The 12,498-nt window shown below is 59.9% G+C and overlaps 2 protein-coding genes across 3 annotated transcripts in view; one reads left to right on the top strand and one right to left on the bottom strand.

Annotated features, from left to right (window-relative positions):
* The window catches only part of SBNO2 (strawberry notch homolog 2 (Drosophila)), a 41,562-nt gene extending 32,428 nt beyond the window's left edge, over positions 1 to 9,134 (top strand). For both annotated transcript variants that reach the window (XM_005866681.2, XM_005866679.2), the window contains 19 exons: positions 219 to 372; positions 1,229 to 1,405; positions 2,127 to 2,224; positions 2,892 to 2,974; positions 3,369 to 3,560; positions 3,818 to 3,987; positions 4,381 to 4,512; positions 4,991 to 5,126; positions 5,213 to 5,325; positions 5,433 to 5,504; positions 5,585 to 5,693; positions 5,874 to 5,948; positions 6,029 to 6,172; positions 6,540 to 6,634; positions 6,711 to 6,803; positions 6,981 to 7,112; positions 7,395 to 7,471; positions 7,730 to 7,920; positions 8,014 to 9,134. In XM_005866681.2, the coding sequence (XP_005866743.1) occupies positions 219 to 372; positions 1,229 to 1,405; positions 2,127 to 2,224; positions 2,892 to 2,974; positions 3,369 to 3,560; positions 3,818 to 3,987; positions 4,381 to 4,512; positions 4,991 to 5,126; positions 5,213 to 5,325; positions 5,433 to 5,504; positions 5,585 to 5,693; positions 5,874 to 5,948; positions 6,029 to 6,172; positions 6,540 to 6,634; positions 6,711 to 6,803; positions 6,981 to 7,112; positions 7,395 to 7,471; positions 7,730 to 7,920; positions 8,014 to 8,483 (2,713 nt within the window). In that variant the 3' untranslated portion in view covers positions 8,484 to 9,134. The remainder of the gene's footprint in view (positions 1 to 218; positions 373 to 1,228; positions 1,406 to 2,126; positions 2,225 to 2,891; positions 2,975 to 3,368; positions 3,561 to 3,817; positions 3,988 to 4,380; positions 4,513 to 4,990; positions 5,127 to 5,212; positions 5,326 to 5,432; positions 5,505 to 5,584; positions 5,694 to 5,873; positions 5,949 to 6,028; positions 6,173 to 6,539; positions 6,635 to 6,710; positions 6,804 to 6,980; positions 7,113 to 7,394; positions 7,472 to 7,729; positions 7,921 to 8,013) is intronic.
* A 1,162-nt stretch (positions 9,135 to 10,296) lies between these two features.
* GPX4 (glutathione peroxidase 4) lies at positions 10,297 to 12,494 on the bottom strand (the record flags this gene model as incomplete). Its single annotated transcript, XM_005866740.2, has 7 exons — positions 10,297 to 10,548; positions 10,622 to 10,681; positions 10,972 to 10,996; positions 11,102 to 11,253; positions 11,776 to 11,920; positions 11,994 to 12,088; positions 12,360 to 12,494. Coding segments are annotated over 7 exons (645 nt in total), but the record flags the coding sequence as incomplete, so codon positions are not given.
* Positions 12,495 to 12,498: the final 4 nt, after the last annotated feature.

The following is a 12,498-nucleotide window of genomic DNA, read 5'->3' as shown; positions in this document are numbered from 1 at the left end:
CCAGCCCCTCCTCAGCCCAGGAGGGTCAGGCAGATGGGAGCAAAGGGCCTTTGCACCTGCTGTCTGCATTCCCTCTGTGCACCTGTCCCTTCCTTGCCCTCCAGGGCTCAGCTCCAGGTGTCAGCCCTTCCACAGAGCAGCTCCACCACTTGATGGGACTCAGCATGTGGTCAGGCAGGTCCCTGCCAATGCTCAGGCAACCTTGTCTCCATCCACAGGGGCGTGGGTGCCATGGAGATCGTGGCCATGGACATGAAGGTCAGTGGCATGTACATTGCTCGCCAGCTCAGCTTCAGTGGTGTTACTTTTCGAATTGAGGAGATCCCGCTGGACCCGACCTTCGAGCGGGTCTATAACCGTGCAGCCCTCTTGGTGAGCAGGGTGCCCAGGGGTCTCTAACTGCATGGACACACATTCATTTCCTCTTGGAATTACATCCCTGTCACCTTCAGCATCTGTCTTTAAAAACACTACAGTGATTTGTCAGGTTACAGAAAGGAGGAAGCAGCCAGCCCTCCTGTCAAGGTCTGTGGCTGGAGCCTAGCGACTCAGTTCTGTTCAAGGCGGGGATTCTTATGTGACTGTGGTGATGTGGACACACAGCTGGGCCTCACCAACCTCCCCATGATGTCATGAGTACTTTCTAAGCTGTTTCCAGTGTCCACATCTCTGTACACTGTGGCCTGGCCCTCATCTTCACCATCTTCTCCATGTGTGGAGGGTTCCTGTGTCCTCACTGTCAGAACACACCTACATGAGACAAGCCCTGAGCATTGGCTCTGCCTGTGCTGTATCCTTACCTCCAACCAAGACAGGGTCTCCCCCTCAGCACTGCTGACATCAGAACCAGGTCCTCCTATGTGGGTGTCCGTCCTGGGTGCTGAGCAGCATTCCTGGCTCCCACCCACTTGATGCCAGGAGAAGCCCCAGCTCCCAGTCATGACAACTACAGATGTCGCAGACATGGCCCAGTGTCTCCTGGGAGCAGGATCACTGATCACTGCCGCAAGAGTCGCTGCAGATGCCCTTTCCCTTTGTGAAATCATGGCCCACAGGCGGAACCACATGTTTTGGTTTTTTAACATTTCTGACTGTTCAGGTATCGGCAGAGCCTTTGTGTTGCTCTGCATACAAGCCTCCCCGACCCTGGCCCCACATTCCAGCAGGGTGGGGCCTAGGGGACAGTCGGACAGTAGTGAGTTGGGCCACGTGTGGTGTGTCGTTGCAGTGGGCCGAGGCCCTGAGCGTGTTCCAGCAGGCAGCTGACTGGATTGGCCTGGAGTCCCGCAAGTCCCTGTGGGGACAGTTCTGGTCGGCCCACCAGCGCTTCTTCAAGTATCTGTGCATTGCAGCCAAGGTGCGCCGGCTGGTGGAGCTGGCCCGGGAGGAACTGGCCCGGGACAAGGTGAGTTGGCGGCAGTGGTAGCTGGGCCTCATGGCTGCACCCCAGATGCCTACACTGGTGCCTGAGGGAGTGAGTTGGTGGAACAGGCACCAATATCCATCTCACAATTGCAGACAAGCCCTAATGTAGCTGGACTGAGTCCAGGAGGACAAGGGTGAGCTGAGGTCCGAAAGGTTCTGGTCCCACCTGACCCCAGCTCCCTGCAGCAGGGGGCAGGAGTGGTCTTGCCCTGGGCTCTCCATGTCCAGAACTGGCAAGTCCCCAGAAGAAACAAGACACACAGTAATGAGAGAGTCTGGAGAGCTAAGGTCAGATGTTAGCCGCAGTGCAGAGTTCCTTCATGGGTCTGGGTGTGTGAGGCCCTGCAGGAAAGGTTCTGGTCCCACCTGACCCCAGCTCCCTGCAGCAGGGGGCAGGAGTGGTCTTGCCCTGGGCTCTCCATGTCCAGAACTGGCAAGTCCCCAGAAGAAACAAGACACACAGTAATGAGAGAGTCTGGAGAGCTAAGGTCAGATGTTAGCCGCAGTGCAGAGTTCCTTCATGGGTCTGGGTGTGTGAGGCCCTGGCAGCCAATGGGACCCAAAGGGAGGAAGGAAGGAAGGAGAAACTGAGGCAGGCTGGGTTTCTGACTTCAGGGGCTTCCCTCTGGCCCCCTGGGGCCATGCTCCAGAGCTATGGGTGGGGGTTCCAAGTGGGCTCACCCCCACCTCATCCCCCACAGTGCGTGGTCATTGGGCTGCAGTCCACAGGCGAGGCACGGACGCGGGAGGTGCTGGATGAAAGAGATGGGCAGCTTGACTGCTTCGTCTCAGCCGCCGAGTGAGTGATGCAAGCGGGGGTGGGCAGGGTGGCCACACCAGGGAATCCCTCACTCTGTGGCTCGCTGGGCCTCCCCAGCAGTGACCTGTGGCCTGGCCCTGCCCCATGACTTCACTTGCTGATCCCTGTCCTTACACCTCAGGCGCAGCTTAGCTTTAAAGCCACAAGGGTTAACTGTGGTGACTTGGGGATCAGAGGGTGGAGGGTCCCAAGATTTCAGAATGAAGCTTCTAGGAGCCTGTCTCCCACATGGGGATAGTGCTGTTTTAAGAAGGACTCCTCAAAATTTAGGGACTGGCCTTCAGAGTCCCCAAAACCCCAAGCCTCTCTTCCCAGCCCATAGTAAGCATGGGTTTCAATGTGCTGCCCCCGCCCCCCCTCATTCTGGCTTATCCCCATGGCCCAGCATTGCCTCCTTTCTCCACGAGCCCCCAGCCCCACATACCCAGCCCACCTACCCTGATGTTGGGAGTTACCAGATGTGTCCACCCCCTTGTCCCTCAGAGGTAGTCAGCTCCACCCAGACCCCCAGCCCTACACCCAGTCCATCGCAGCAAAACTGCCCCTTGAGACTCTGCCCCACTGTCCTCTGGACCTAATCGCACTCGGCGGACAGGACAGCATGCTCATCTTCATAGTGAGAATAAACTCTGCTTCTCACTTTCAGGGGCGTCTTCCTGTCACTAATTCAGAAGCACTTTCCTTCAACCAAAAGAAAGCGAGACAGAGGGGCCGGCAGTAAGAGAAAACGTAAGCACCCACCTGCCTGCAGCTTTGGCTTGTGGCCCTCCTGGGCCTCCCTCCCATCTTTCCTGCTGCCTCTCTCCAGCCCCTCCTTTCTGAGCATCATCCCAGGTCAGCTGGTCACTCTTGCTGCTCCCTCTGCTGCACAAAGTGCCCTTCCCCAGCATCCACCTGCAAAGGTGGGCTAGGGAGGAGTAAAATCCCAGGCATCCTGCAAGGAGGGCATCCAGGGGGCAGTAAGAAGGGTGCCCCGACCGCAGGTTCCCAAGACGAACTGGTGGGGGCAACCTCTGGCCACACTGCCTGCTCATGAGTTGCCATGTGCTGGACCCCGGGCCAGACCCCCACAGGATGGAGAAGCAGGGCTGGGCCAAGGTGACCCCTGGCTCCTCCCCTTCAGGGCGGCCGAGGGGCCGTGGGGCCAAGGCGTGCAGGCCAGCATATGAGGCAGCAGGTGTGATCCGAATCAGCGATGACAGCAGTACCGAGTCGGATGCTGGCCTGGACAGTGACTTCCACTCCTCCCCCGAATCCCTGGTGGACGATGACGTGGTCATCGTGGATGCCATTGGGCTTCCTGCCGACGACCGCGGTGAGGCCTGTGACCCACATTTCCCTTCTTTAGTTATGGGGAATAGGTTCAGAGAGGGGAAGTCAGCACCCCACAGCTGGTCAGCAACAAAGCTGGGTTCATACAGTCGGGTTAGGGAGAATGTCGGGGCCCCTCACCTACCCTGCACCTGGCTGTCCCCAAGGCTGGTGGGGACCACTCTTGAGTAGGCTGAGTCCTGTGAGTGGGGTTGTGGGCAGGTCACTTAGCTGGTCCCTCCTGACTCTGTGGCCCCACAGGCCCTCTGTGCCCCCCACAGCGGGACCCCCATGGCCCCGGCATCCTAGAGCAGGTGGAGCGGCTGAAGCAGGACTTGCTAGCCAAGGTGCGGGTGCTGGGCCGGGAACTGCCAGTCAACACCCTGGATGAGCTCATCGACCAACTAGGGGGCCCTGAGCATGTGGCCGAGGTGAGCTCTGGGGCCCCCCACCCAAACTGAGGCTTTTGTGCCCCCTGGTGGCCACTCCAGGTCCCTGCCAACACTGTTAGATGGGGGACAACTGCAGGGTCCAGCATGGGGTGGGGGGGCAGAAAGTGCCTATCTCCCATGACACCTTGTGTGCCCCTGGGCCTGTCGGTTCTGGGTGCAGCCCTCGGACCCCAGGCTGGACCCCCACCCCCAGTTTTCCCTGCATGTCCTCCCTTCCCACCCACACTAACTCTGCTCTTTCCTGGGCTGTGCCTCTGGTGCCACCTCATATCCTTTGTAGCCCCAGGTTGTTGGTCTCAGGGCAGAGACCTTGTTCTGACCCCTCCCCTCACACACAGCCTGTTCCTTGCCCTTGTCCCTGCCCTGCCACAGATGACCGGTAGGAAGGGCCGTGTGGTGTCCAGGTCTGACGGGACTGTTGCCTTCGAGTCTCGGGCAGAGCAGGGCCTCTCCATCGACCATGTGAACCTCAGGGAAAAGGAGCGCTTCATGAAAGGGGAAAAGGTGAGGGGGCACAGGGGCAGGGTACCCCTGTGTGCCAGTGCACATGGGCAGGGAGGAAAAGCTTAAGAGAGGCCCCGGACAGGGGAGGCGCAGGGGTCTTGAGACCTAAGGGGCTACCTCTGGACCACTAACCACCCCATCCCTGTTATGGCTGTGTGCATGCGAGTGTGCATGTGTGCCTGAGTCGGGGGGTGGGGAGGGGGACACAGATCTCCCTGGCTGTCCTGCCTTTGGTCCGGGTGGAAGCCGCCTGAGGAAACAGGGAAAGTGGGCATCGGTGGGGCAGCCACTTGCTCCAGAAGTGACCCAGGGATGGTCCACACTCCATTCTAAGCCCACGTGGCCACCCCCCACCCCCAGTTAGAAGGTACCTCAAGTTGCTGTGTGGGTCACCCTAAATACATGAGGGTGACCCAGGGCATAGGTACGTGGGAGAGTAAGAGAAGACCGCCAACCAGACCCGTATGCATTCCCCCAGCTCGTGGCCATCATCTCAGAGGCCTCTAGTTCTGGAGTCTCCCTCCAAGCTGACCGTCGGGTCCAGAACCAGCGGCGCCGGGTCCACATGACACTTGAGCTTCCCTGGAGTGCAGACCGTGCCATCCAGCAGTTTGGTGAGCCCTGCCCCTCCCCAGGATACCCGGCTCTTCCCTGTCCCTGCCCCGCTGGGGCAGCCCCTGAGAGCCCCCTCTGTCTCCAGGCCGAACCCATCGATCCAACCAGGTCTCTGCACCAGAATACATCTTCCTCATCTCAGAGCTGGCTGGGGAGCGCAGGTTCGCCTCCATTGTCGCCAAGCGACTAGAGAGCCTGGTGAGTGGTTGAGCTGGACCGGGATGAGAGCCGGTCAGGGGGGCTGTTGGGGGAGCTCCATGAGGAGGGGAGTGGGGAAGGGTGTGACAGCTCCCCATCCCTGGCAGGGGGCTCTGACACACGGGGATCGCCGCGCCACTGAGTCCCGAGACCTGAGCAAGTACAACTTTGAGAACAAGGTACCAGGGAGGTTGGGTGCTTGGAGAGGAGGGGTTTCTGGATACCCAAGCCCAACCTCTGATCTGGCCTCTCTGCTCAGTATGGTGCCCGGGCTCTCAGCTGCGTCCTCAACACCATCCTGAGCCAGATGGAGAACAAGGTGCCCCTGCCCAAGGGCTACCCAGGAGGGGACGCTGCCTTCTTCCGGGGTGAGCTGGGGATGTGGCACATGGGGGGTGTCACTGAGGACCAGTGCGGGGCACTGGGATTGGTAGACTGAATTTGTGTCCAAATAACCCTCTGACACATACCAAAGGGACACTAGTGGCAGAGGGACCTGGGGCGGGCTTGGGGCAAGAGGCACGTGTGACAGCCCTCCCTTTCTGCAGACATGAAGCAGGGCCTGCTGTCGGTTGGCATCGGTGGGCGGGAGTCCAGGACCGGCTGCCTAGATGTGGAGAAGGGTGAGTCCCCCTCACCTTCCAGTGGGCTGGGTAGGGAGTGGGTGGAGTTGACGCAGCCTGAGGCCCTCCTGCCCCCGCAGACTGCTCCATCACCAAGTTCCTCAACCGCATCCTGGGACTGGAGGTGCACAAGCAGAACGCACTGTTCCAGTACTTCTCTGACACCTTCGACCACCTCATTGAGGTCGACAAGAAGGAGGGAAAATACGACATGGGCATCCTGGGTGAGTGCCACCAAGGGAGCGGGAAGGGCCTAAAGGAACCGACAGCCAGCACCCACACACCAGGCCCTCACCAAGAACACCAAGGGCCAAGGGAGCCTTGTACCAATAAAGCTTTTATTCATAAATTTTACAGAGAGCATAGACCCCTACTTTACTTAACTGCCCCCAGGACAGCTGTGTGGAGAGGGTCCTGAGGGGTTCATTGTCTGTTGGGCCAGGCTTACTCTGCTGGGGAACCTCTCCCTCTGCGGGGCACCTGAGAACTTGGGGTTGATGCCCCCCCAAAGCCCAGAACTAGAGCCAGCTGAGCAGCACCAGGCACCTGCCCTCCAGGTGGCACCCGTCTCACCTGGTGTCCTCTCCCCAGACCTGGCTCCGGGCATCGAGGAGATCTACGAGGAGAGCCAGCAGGTGTTCCTGGCCCCCGGCCACCCGCAGGACGGGCAGGTGATCTTCTACAAGGTGAGCAGACACCGGCCTCCCCTGACCCTGGCCTCACGCCCCCACCCCCATCCTTAACACCCACGTGCCATGGCAGATCACTGTGGACCGTGGCCTGAAGTGGGAGGAGGCATACACCAGATCACTGGAGCTGACAGGCCCCCATGATGGCTTCTATCTCTCCTACAAGGTGGGCAGACCTGGGGGCAGGACCCCAGGCTTGGGGAAATGGGGACAGTGCTGGAAGCGGGGTACAGCAGAGGGGGGGTCCAGCTTCCAGCCTCATCCCCTCCAGCACACCCACCATGGGAACCCCCACCTGGGTTGTGTCCCTGTTTGCCCCAACCTCACAAGACCCCCTGCCCAGGCTCGTGGCAACAAACCGAGCTGCCTCCTGGCTGAGCAGAACCACAGCAATCTCTTCACCGTGTACAAGCCCAACATCGGCCGGCAGAGTCAGCTGGAGACCTTCGACAGCCTATGCCGGAAGTTCTACCGGGTAGGGATGGGGGCAGGGAGGAGGCAGGCAGGGAGGCCCCCAGGATGCTCATGTCCCTGGGCTTATGTATCCCTATTATGTATCCCGCTGTGACCCTTCCCTGCTGGGGCTTCTGCAGCCCCAGGCCTGCCCTTTCTGCCCAGCCCAGCTGGCCACCAGGAGAGGGCTGCCAAATTTGAGATGAGCCGGCCTGGGGCACTGCAGGCTTCAGTTTCCCCAATTGTGCACTAGAAGTGTGGACGGGTCTCTCATTCAGGGTCTCACATGACTATGTTCCCCTAGGTGACGGCGGAGGAGGCCAGGGAGCTCTGGGAGAGTAACTACACCTTGTCGCTAAAGCACTGCAGCCACACTTCGTGGTGAGGGCCCGGGTTGGACTGAGTGGGTGGGGGGCACACTGCATTAGACAGTCCTGCTCCATTTCTCTGGGCAGCTCTACTAGGGATGGTCCCACACACCACACAGGGTACGGGGCCCTTTGGGCATCTGGGGCATCCCAGGACCCCCAAGAGGTGGCACAGAGATGAGCTGAGCTAGAATGGGGGAGTAGCCTGCAGGTCATCATGGGTAGGTGTGGGCACTGAGTGTCTGAGCCGCCCTGCCTGCCTGCCACGCAGGAACCGGCAATGCCGGCTGGTGCAGGAAGGCAAGGACTGTGTACAGGGCCTGAGGCTGCGGCACCACTACATGCTGTGCGGGGCACTGTTGCGCGTCTGGGGCCGCATCGCTGCTGTCATGGCTGATGTCACCAGCAGCAGCTACCTGCAGATTGTTCGCCTCAAGACCAAGGACAAGAAGAAGCAAGTTGGTGAGTGGGTGGGTGTGCCAGTGGAAAGGGGGTTATGGGGATTGGTGGGCTCTGCACCCGAGGCCCTGACCTGCCACCCCATACACCCTGCAGGCATCAAGATCCCTGAGGGCTGCGTGTCCCGTGTGCTACAGGAGCTACAACACATGGACGCAGACGTGAAGCGCAAGAGAGCGCATGGCCAGGGCTTCCCTGTGCCATCACCTGCCCTGTGCCCACTTGCACTGCCCTGTGGTCCTGGAGAGGTCCTGGACCTCACATACAGCCCACCAGCCCAGGTCTTCCCACCGCCCTCACCCTTCACCTTTCCACTGCCCCAGGACCCTGCGCCCACTCTGCTACTGGGTACCCCCGATGCCTCAGCTGACCCTGCTACCCTCGTGCACCAGGGCTGCGACATCAACTTCAAGGAGGTGCTAGAGGACATGCTGCGTTCCCTCAATGCTGTGCCGCCCCCAGAGCCCCCTGGCCCCCTGGGTGGCGGTGCAGGGGTGCCAGGGGGTGGGGGGGGCCCCGAGCGGCAGAGCGTCATCCAGTTCAGCCCTCCCTTTCCCAATTCCTAGGCCTGGGCTGTGCCCCCAGCCAGGTGTTCTTTCTGGATGAAACTTATCTGTAATACACCAGGTCTACACAGATAAGGTCTTGTACCAAAGTGGGTGGTGAGCAGGGCTTGGTCCCCCTGCCAACTACTGAAAGGAAGGGGGGCTAGGGTGCCCCTCATCCAGCTAACCAAGGCCTCCACTGTAGTGCCTTCCTGGTCGGTGCCTGGGCAGATCGAGATGCTGCCACTCTGCCCAGGGCGGCAGCAGGTGTGTATGTCACACTCAGGGCTCAGGCAGGGCCTGGGGGTGGAGCTGCCCTCTTTGTGCCTCTCCTATCCTGCCCTCCAGCCCACCTTTTCAGGCCTAGAAATGCCAGAACCCCTGAAATACACAAAACTGGGTGGCCCCTAGAGCTGGAAACTCAGGAAACCCCCAGTTCTCAGGGCCTTGTCTCTGGGAGGTTGTGTGAGGCAGACCCCCCATTAATATATGCAATTCCCCCTCTACCTGCTCTCTGCTCCCTAAATTATTGCCCAGCTGCCTCTTCCAGACCTCAGAATCTGCCTGTGGAGCTGGAGGGAGGGGTGGGCGACCCCTGATTTCTATGTGTATTTATAATTCAGTGTATATATGTAAAAATATCTTTTTTAAAATATATGTGCCTTTTCACTACTTCCTAGGCTGTCTGCTCCTCTGGCCCGCAAGGGCGGTAAGGAGGGAAGGTGGGGGTGGGGGGGTGCCTGCTCCCACTTTGGGCAATGAGGTCAGGGATGGCTACCATCTGCAGGGCATAGGGGAATGTGTGTGAAACTGGCCCACTCTTTGCCCAGACACCCCTCCCTAGGCCATTGCTTTCAGTCACAAGGGCTCTTCCCACTCACTGGCCTTGTGGCTGAGAGCCAGGCAGGAGAAATACATCCACCCACTGGGGGCATTGCCCACTGTGGTCCTGGCACCAGCATAAGTCAGCTGCCTCTGGACCGGCTGAGCCAGGCTCGTGATGTCTTGGAACAGACCCTGCCTCCTGCCCACTAGAGATATGAAGCCCATCTGGGACCCTCATGGTGGTGAGGCCCCCTCCCCGCAGTGTGCAGGGCTTTGGCCTCAGTTTTCTCCCAGGGTTTCCTTCCAAGCAGGCGGGGCAGCCCAGAGACAGGAGAGCTCAGGAGCTGGGTCTGGTTTTGAAGGCAGGAATGGACACCAGGCCCCTCCTTAGAGCTGTCGGGAGCACATCAAGCCTCTGGTCCAGGGGCAGGGGACTGCCCCCAGCCAAGAAGCTGGCAGAACCCACCTCCTCCTCCAGGTACCCACCCCCTACTTCAGGCTTTCCCTGAGGCTACTGGGGGAAAGATGGGGGCCCACTTTCCAGCAATACCACTCCCCAACAGCTGGCCTCAAATTATTCCCCGTCCTCTTAGGGAAGACTGTGGACTCCTCCTCCCCGATTACACCAAATGAGGACCATGCGCAGGCTTGGGTGCCCTGGTTCAGGGTCCATACAATGAGGCCAGTCAATTGAGCAGGCCCTGCCCAGCATAGCTCTGAGCCAGGAGCAGCTCTCAGATGCTGGGCTCCAAAAGTGCCTGCCTCCCTCACCCTCCCACCTTGGCCCACTTGGGAAGTCCACTGCCCTGGGCAGGTCCCGAACAGAGGCCTCAGATCATGGCTCAGGGCCAGGAATAGCACCAGTTAAGAATTATCATCAGCTGTGCCAGTGCCTAAGGGGTGGGGCTGTCAAGATTAGAAGCAGGGCTGCAGGGTGAATTGCAGGCATCTGAACCTCAAGGGAACTCCACCCCCATGACCTCCCAGGGAGGCAGAAGCACCCAGCAAGCCAATTTGTATGTTTTATTCCCACAAGGCAGCCAGGGTGGGGTGCAGAGCTGCGAGCCAGGCCGGGCCGAGGGGCCTTCCTCCGGCAGAGGTGCACGCCGGGTTCTCGGGTCTGCCCCACCAGCAGGCTGGTTTTTAGACAGACTGTCATGAGTGCCGGGTGGAAGGCTCCGAGGGGCGCAGGCGGTGGGCTCAGATGTGGGGGTGCACACTTGTGGAGCTAAAGGTAGCAGGGCAGGTCCTTCTCTATGACCTGTGGGAGAGGCAGGGTCAGAACATCTCTTCCCAAGGCACCACCCCAGCAGGCTCCCTGGAGAGGCACCTACCTGGGGCTCTTCCATGGGACCATACCGCTTCACCACACAACCATTCTTGTCAATGAGGAACTGCCGAGACATGGGGTGTTAGCAGAAGAGTCCGCTGGGGGGCCCCTGCAAGAGGGCTGGGGGCAAGCAAGCAGCCCCCACCTGCTGCCCCATTAGGGCCAGGCCTAGGGCCTCTTGGGATGGGGGCACTGAGCTGGCCTTGGACACAGTCCTGGCCTATTCTATCCCCCAAAACCCTTCCTTACCTTGGTGAAGTTCCATTTGATGGCACTAAAAAAAAGGAAGAATTCATGAGGAAACCCCATGGAAACTACAGCGCCCCCCTCAGCCCCTGGGGAACCATCCTGTACCTTGGTGAAGTTCCATTTGATGGCACTAAAAAAAAAAGGAAGAATTCATGAGGAAACCCCATGGCAACTACAGCGCTCCCCTCAGCCCCTGGGGAACCATCCTACCCTGCCCTCTCCTCCCCCCACTTACTTTCCCAGGATGCCCCTCCCCTTGGGCTGGGCTTTCATCCACTTCCACAGAGGGTGGGCATCATCTCCGTTCACACAGATCTTGCTATACATATCGAATTTGACATTATAGCCGGCAGCGAACTCTTTGATCTCGGCATTAGTCCCTGGCTCCTGTGGCAAGCAAAGAAAGGTACTGGGGTCAGTGTGTGTGTGGGGGGAGCGTGTACCCCATTTTAGTCCTCCCTTCCACGGGCAGACCTTCTCCCCACGCCCGCACAACAGGGACACTGGGGCCACGCACCTGCCTCCCGAACTGGTTGCAAGGGAAAGCCAGGATCCGTAAACCGCACTCAGCATATCGGGCGTGCAGGTCGACAAGCTGAGTGTAGTTTACGTCTGTTTTGCCTCATTGCGAGGCCACGTTGGTGACGATGCACACGAAGCCCCTGGAGGTGGGATGGGGTGGTCAGAGTTGCCGACCTTCCCTCTGCCTCCCCCACCAGGCAGGTAGGTACCCAATAGCCGGCAGCAAACTCTTTGATCTCGGCATTAGTCCCTGGCTCCTGTGGCAAGCAAAGAAAGGTACTGGGGTCAGTGTGTGTGGGCGGGGAGTGTGTACCCCATTTTAGTCCTCCCTTCCACGGGCAGACCTTCTCCCCACGCCCGCACAACAGGGACACTGGGGCCACGCACCTGCCTCCCGAACTGGTTGCAAGGGAAAGCCAGGATCCGTAAACCGCACTCAGCATATCGGGCGTGCAGGTCGACAAGCTGAGTGTAGTTTACGTCTGTTTTGCCTCATTGCGAGGCCACGTTGGTGACGATGCACACGAAGCCCCTGGAGGTGGGATGGGGTGGTCAGAGTTGCCGACCTTCCCTCTGCCTCCCCCACCAGGCAGGTAGGTACCCACCGGTACTTGTCCAGGTTAACCATGCGCCCGTCGATGTCCTTGGCTGAGAACTCGTGCATTGACTGAGCACAGCGCCAGTCGTCACGGGAGGCGCACTGCAAGACACAGACACGGGAGCGGCTGAGCGGATGGGGGACCTCGAGGCCGGAAGACCCCAGCCCACTCGTCCAGCCATGTCCCCACCGCAGGAGATCCCACATGGATCCCTGCTGAGACAGACGGGGCGGGGGGGACCTCAAAGGTGCATGCAACCTTCGCGGGGCGCATTTAACTGCAGAAACCGAGGCCTAGGGAGGATTGGGGATCCCACCAGGTGCCCCAGCGGGCGGGGGACACCGCCAGCGTGTGTGGGGGCCCCGCGCGCACCAGATCATGATACTCGACACAACAGCCACTCTTCCAGGCCGCGGGCTGTGCCTGCCCCCTACACTCGGGACAAAGCTCCTTCCGCCGGGGGCGCGTCCTCCTGCGATCGTAAGCTGGAGCCTTCCGCCGCCCGAGGGCG

Source organism: Myotis brandtii, unplaced genomic scaffold (genome assembly GCF_000412655.1).
Source record: "Myotis brandtii unplaced genomic scaffold, ASM41265v1 scaffold236, whole genome shotgun sequence".
In the NCBI taxonomy this organism is placed as follows: domain Eukaryota; kingdom Metazoa; phylum Chordata; class Mammalia; order Chiroptera; family Vespertilionidae; genus Myotis; species Myotis brandtii.
This window is presented reverse-complemented; position numbering and strand designations above follow the sequence as displayed.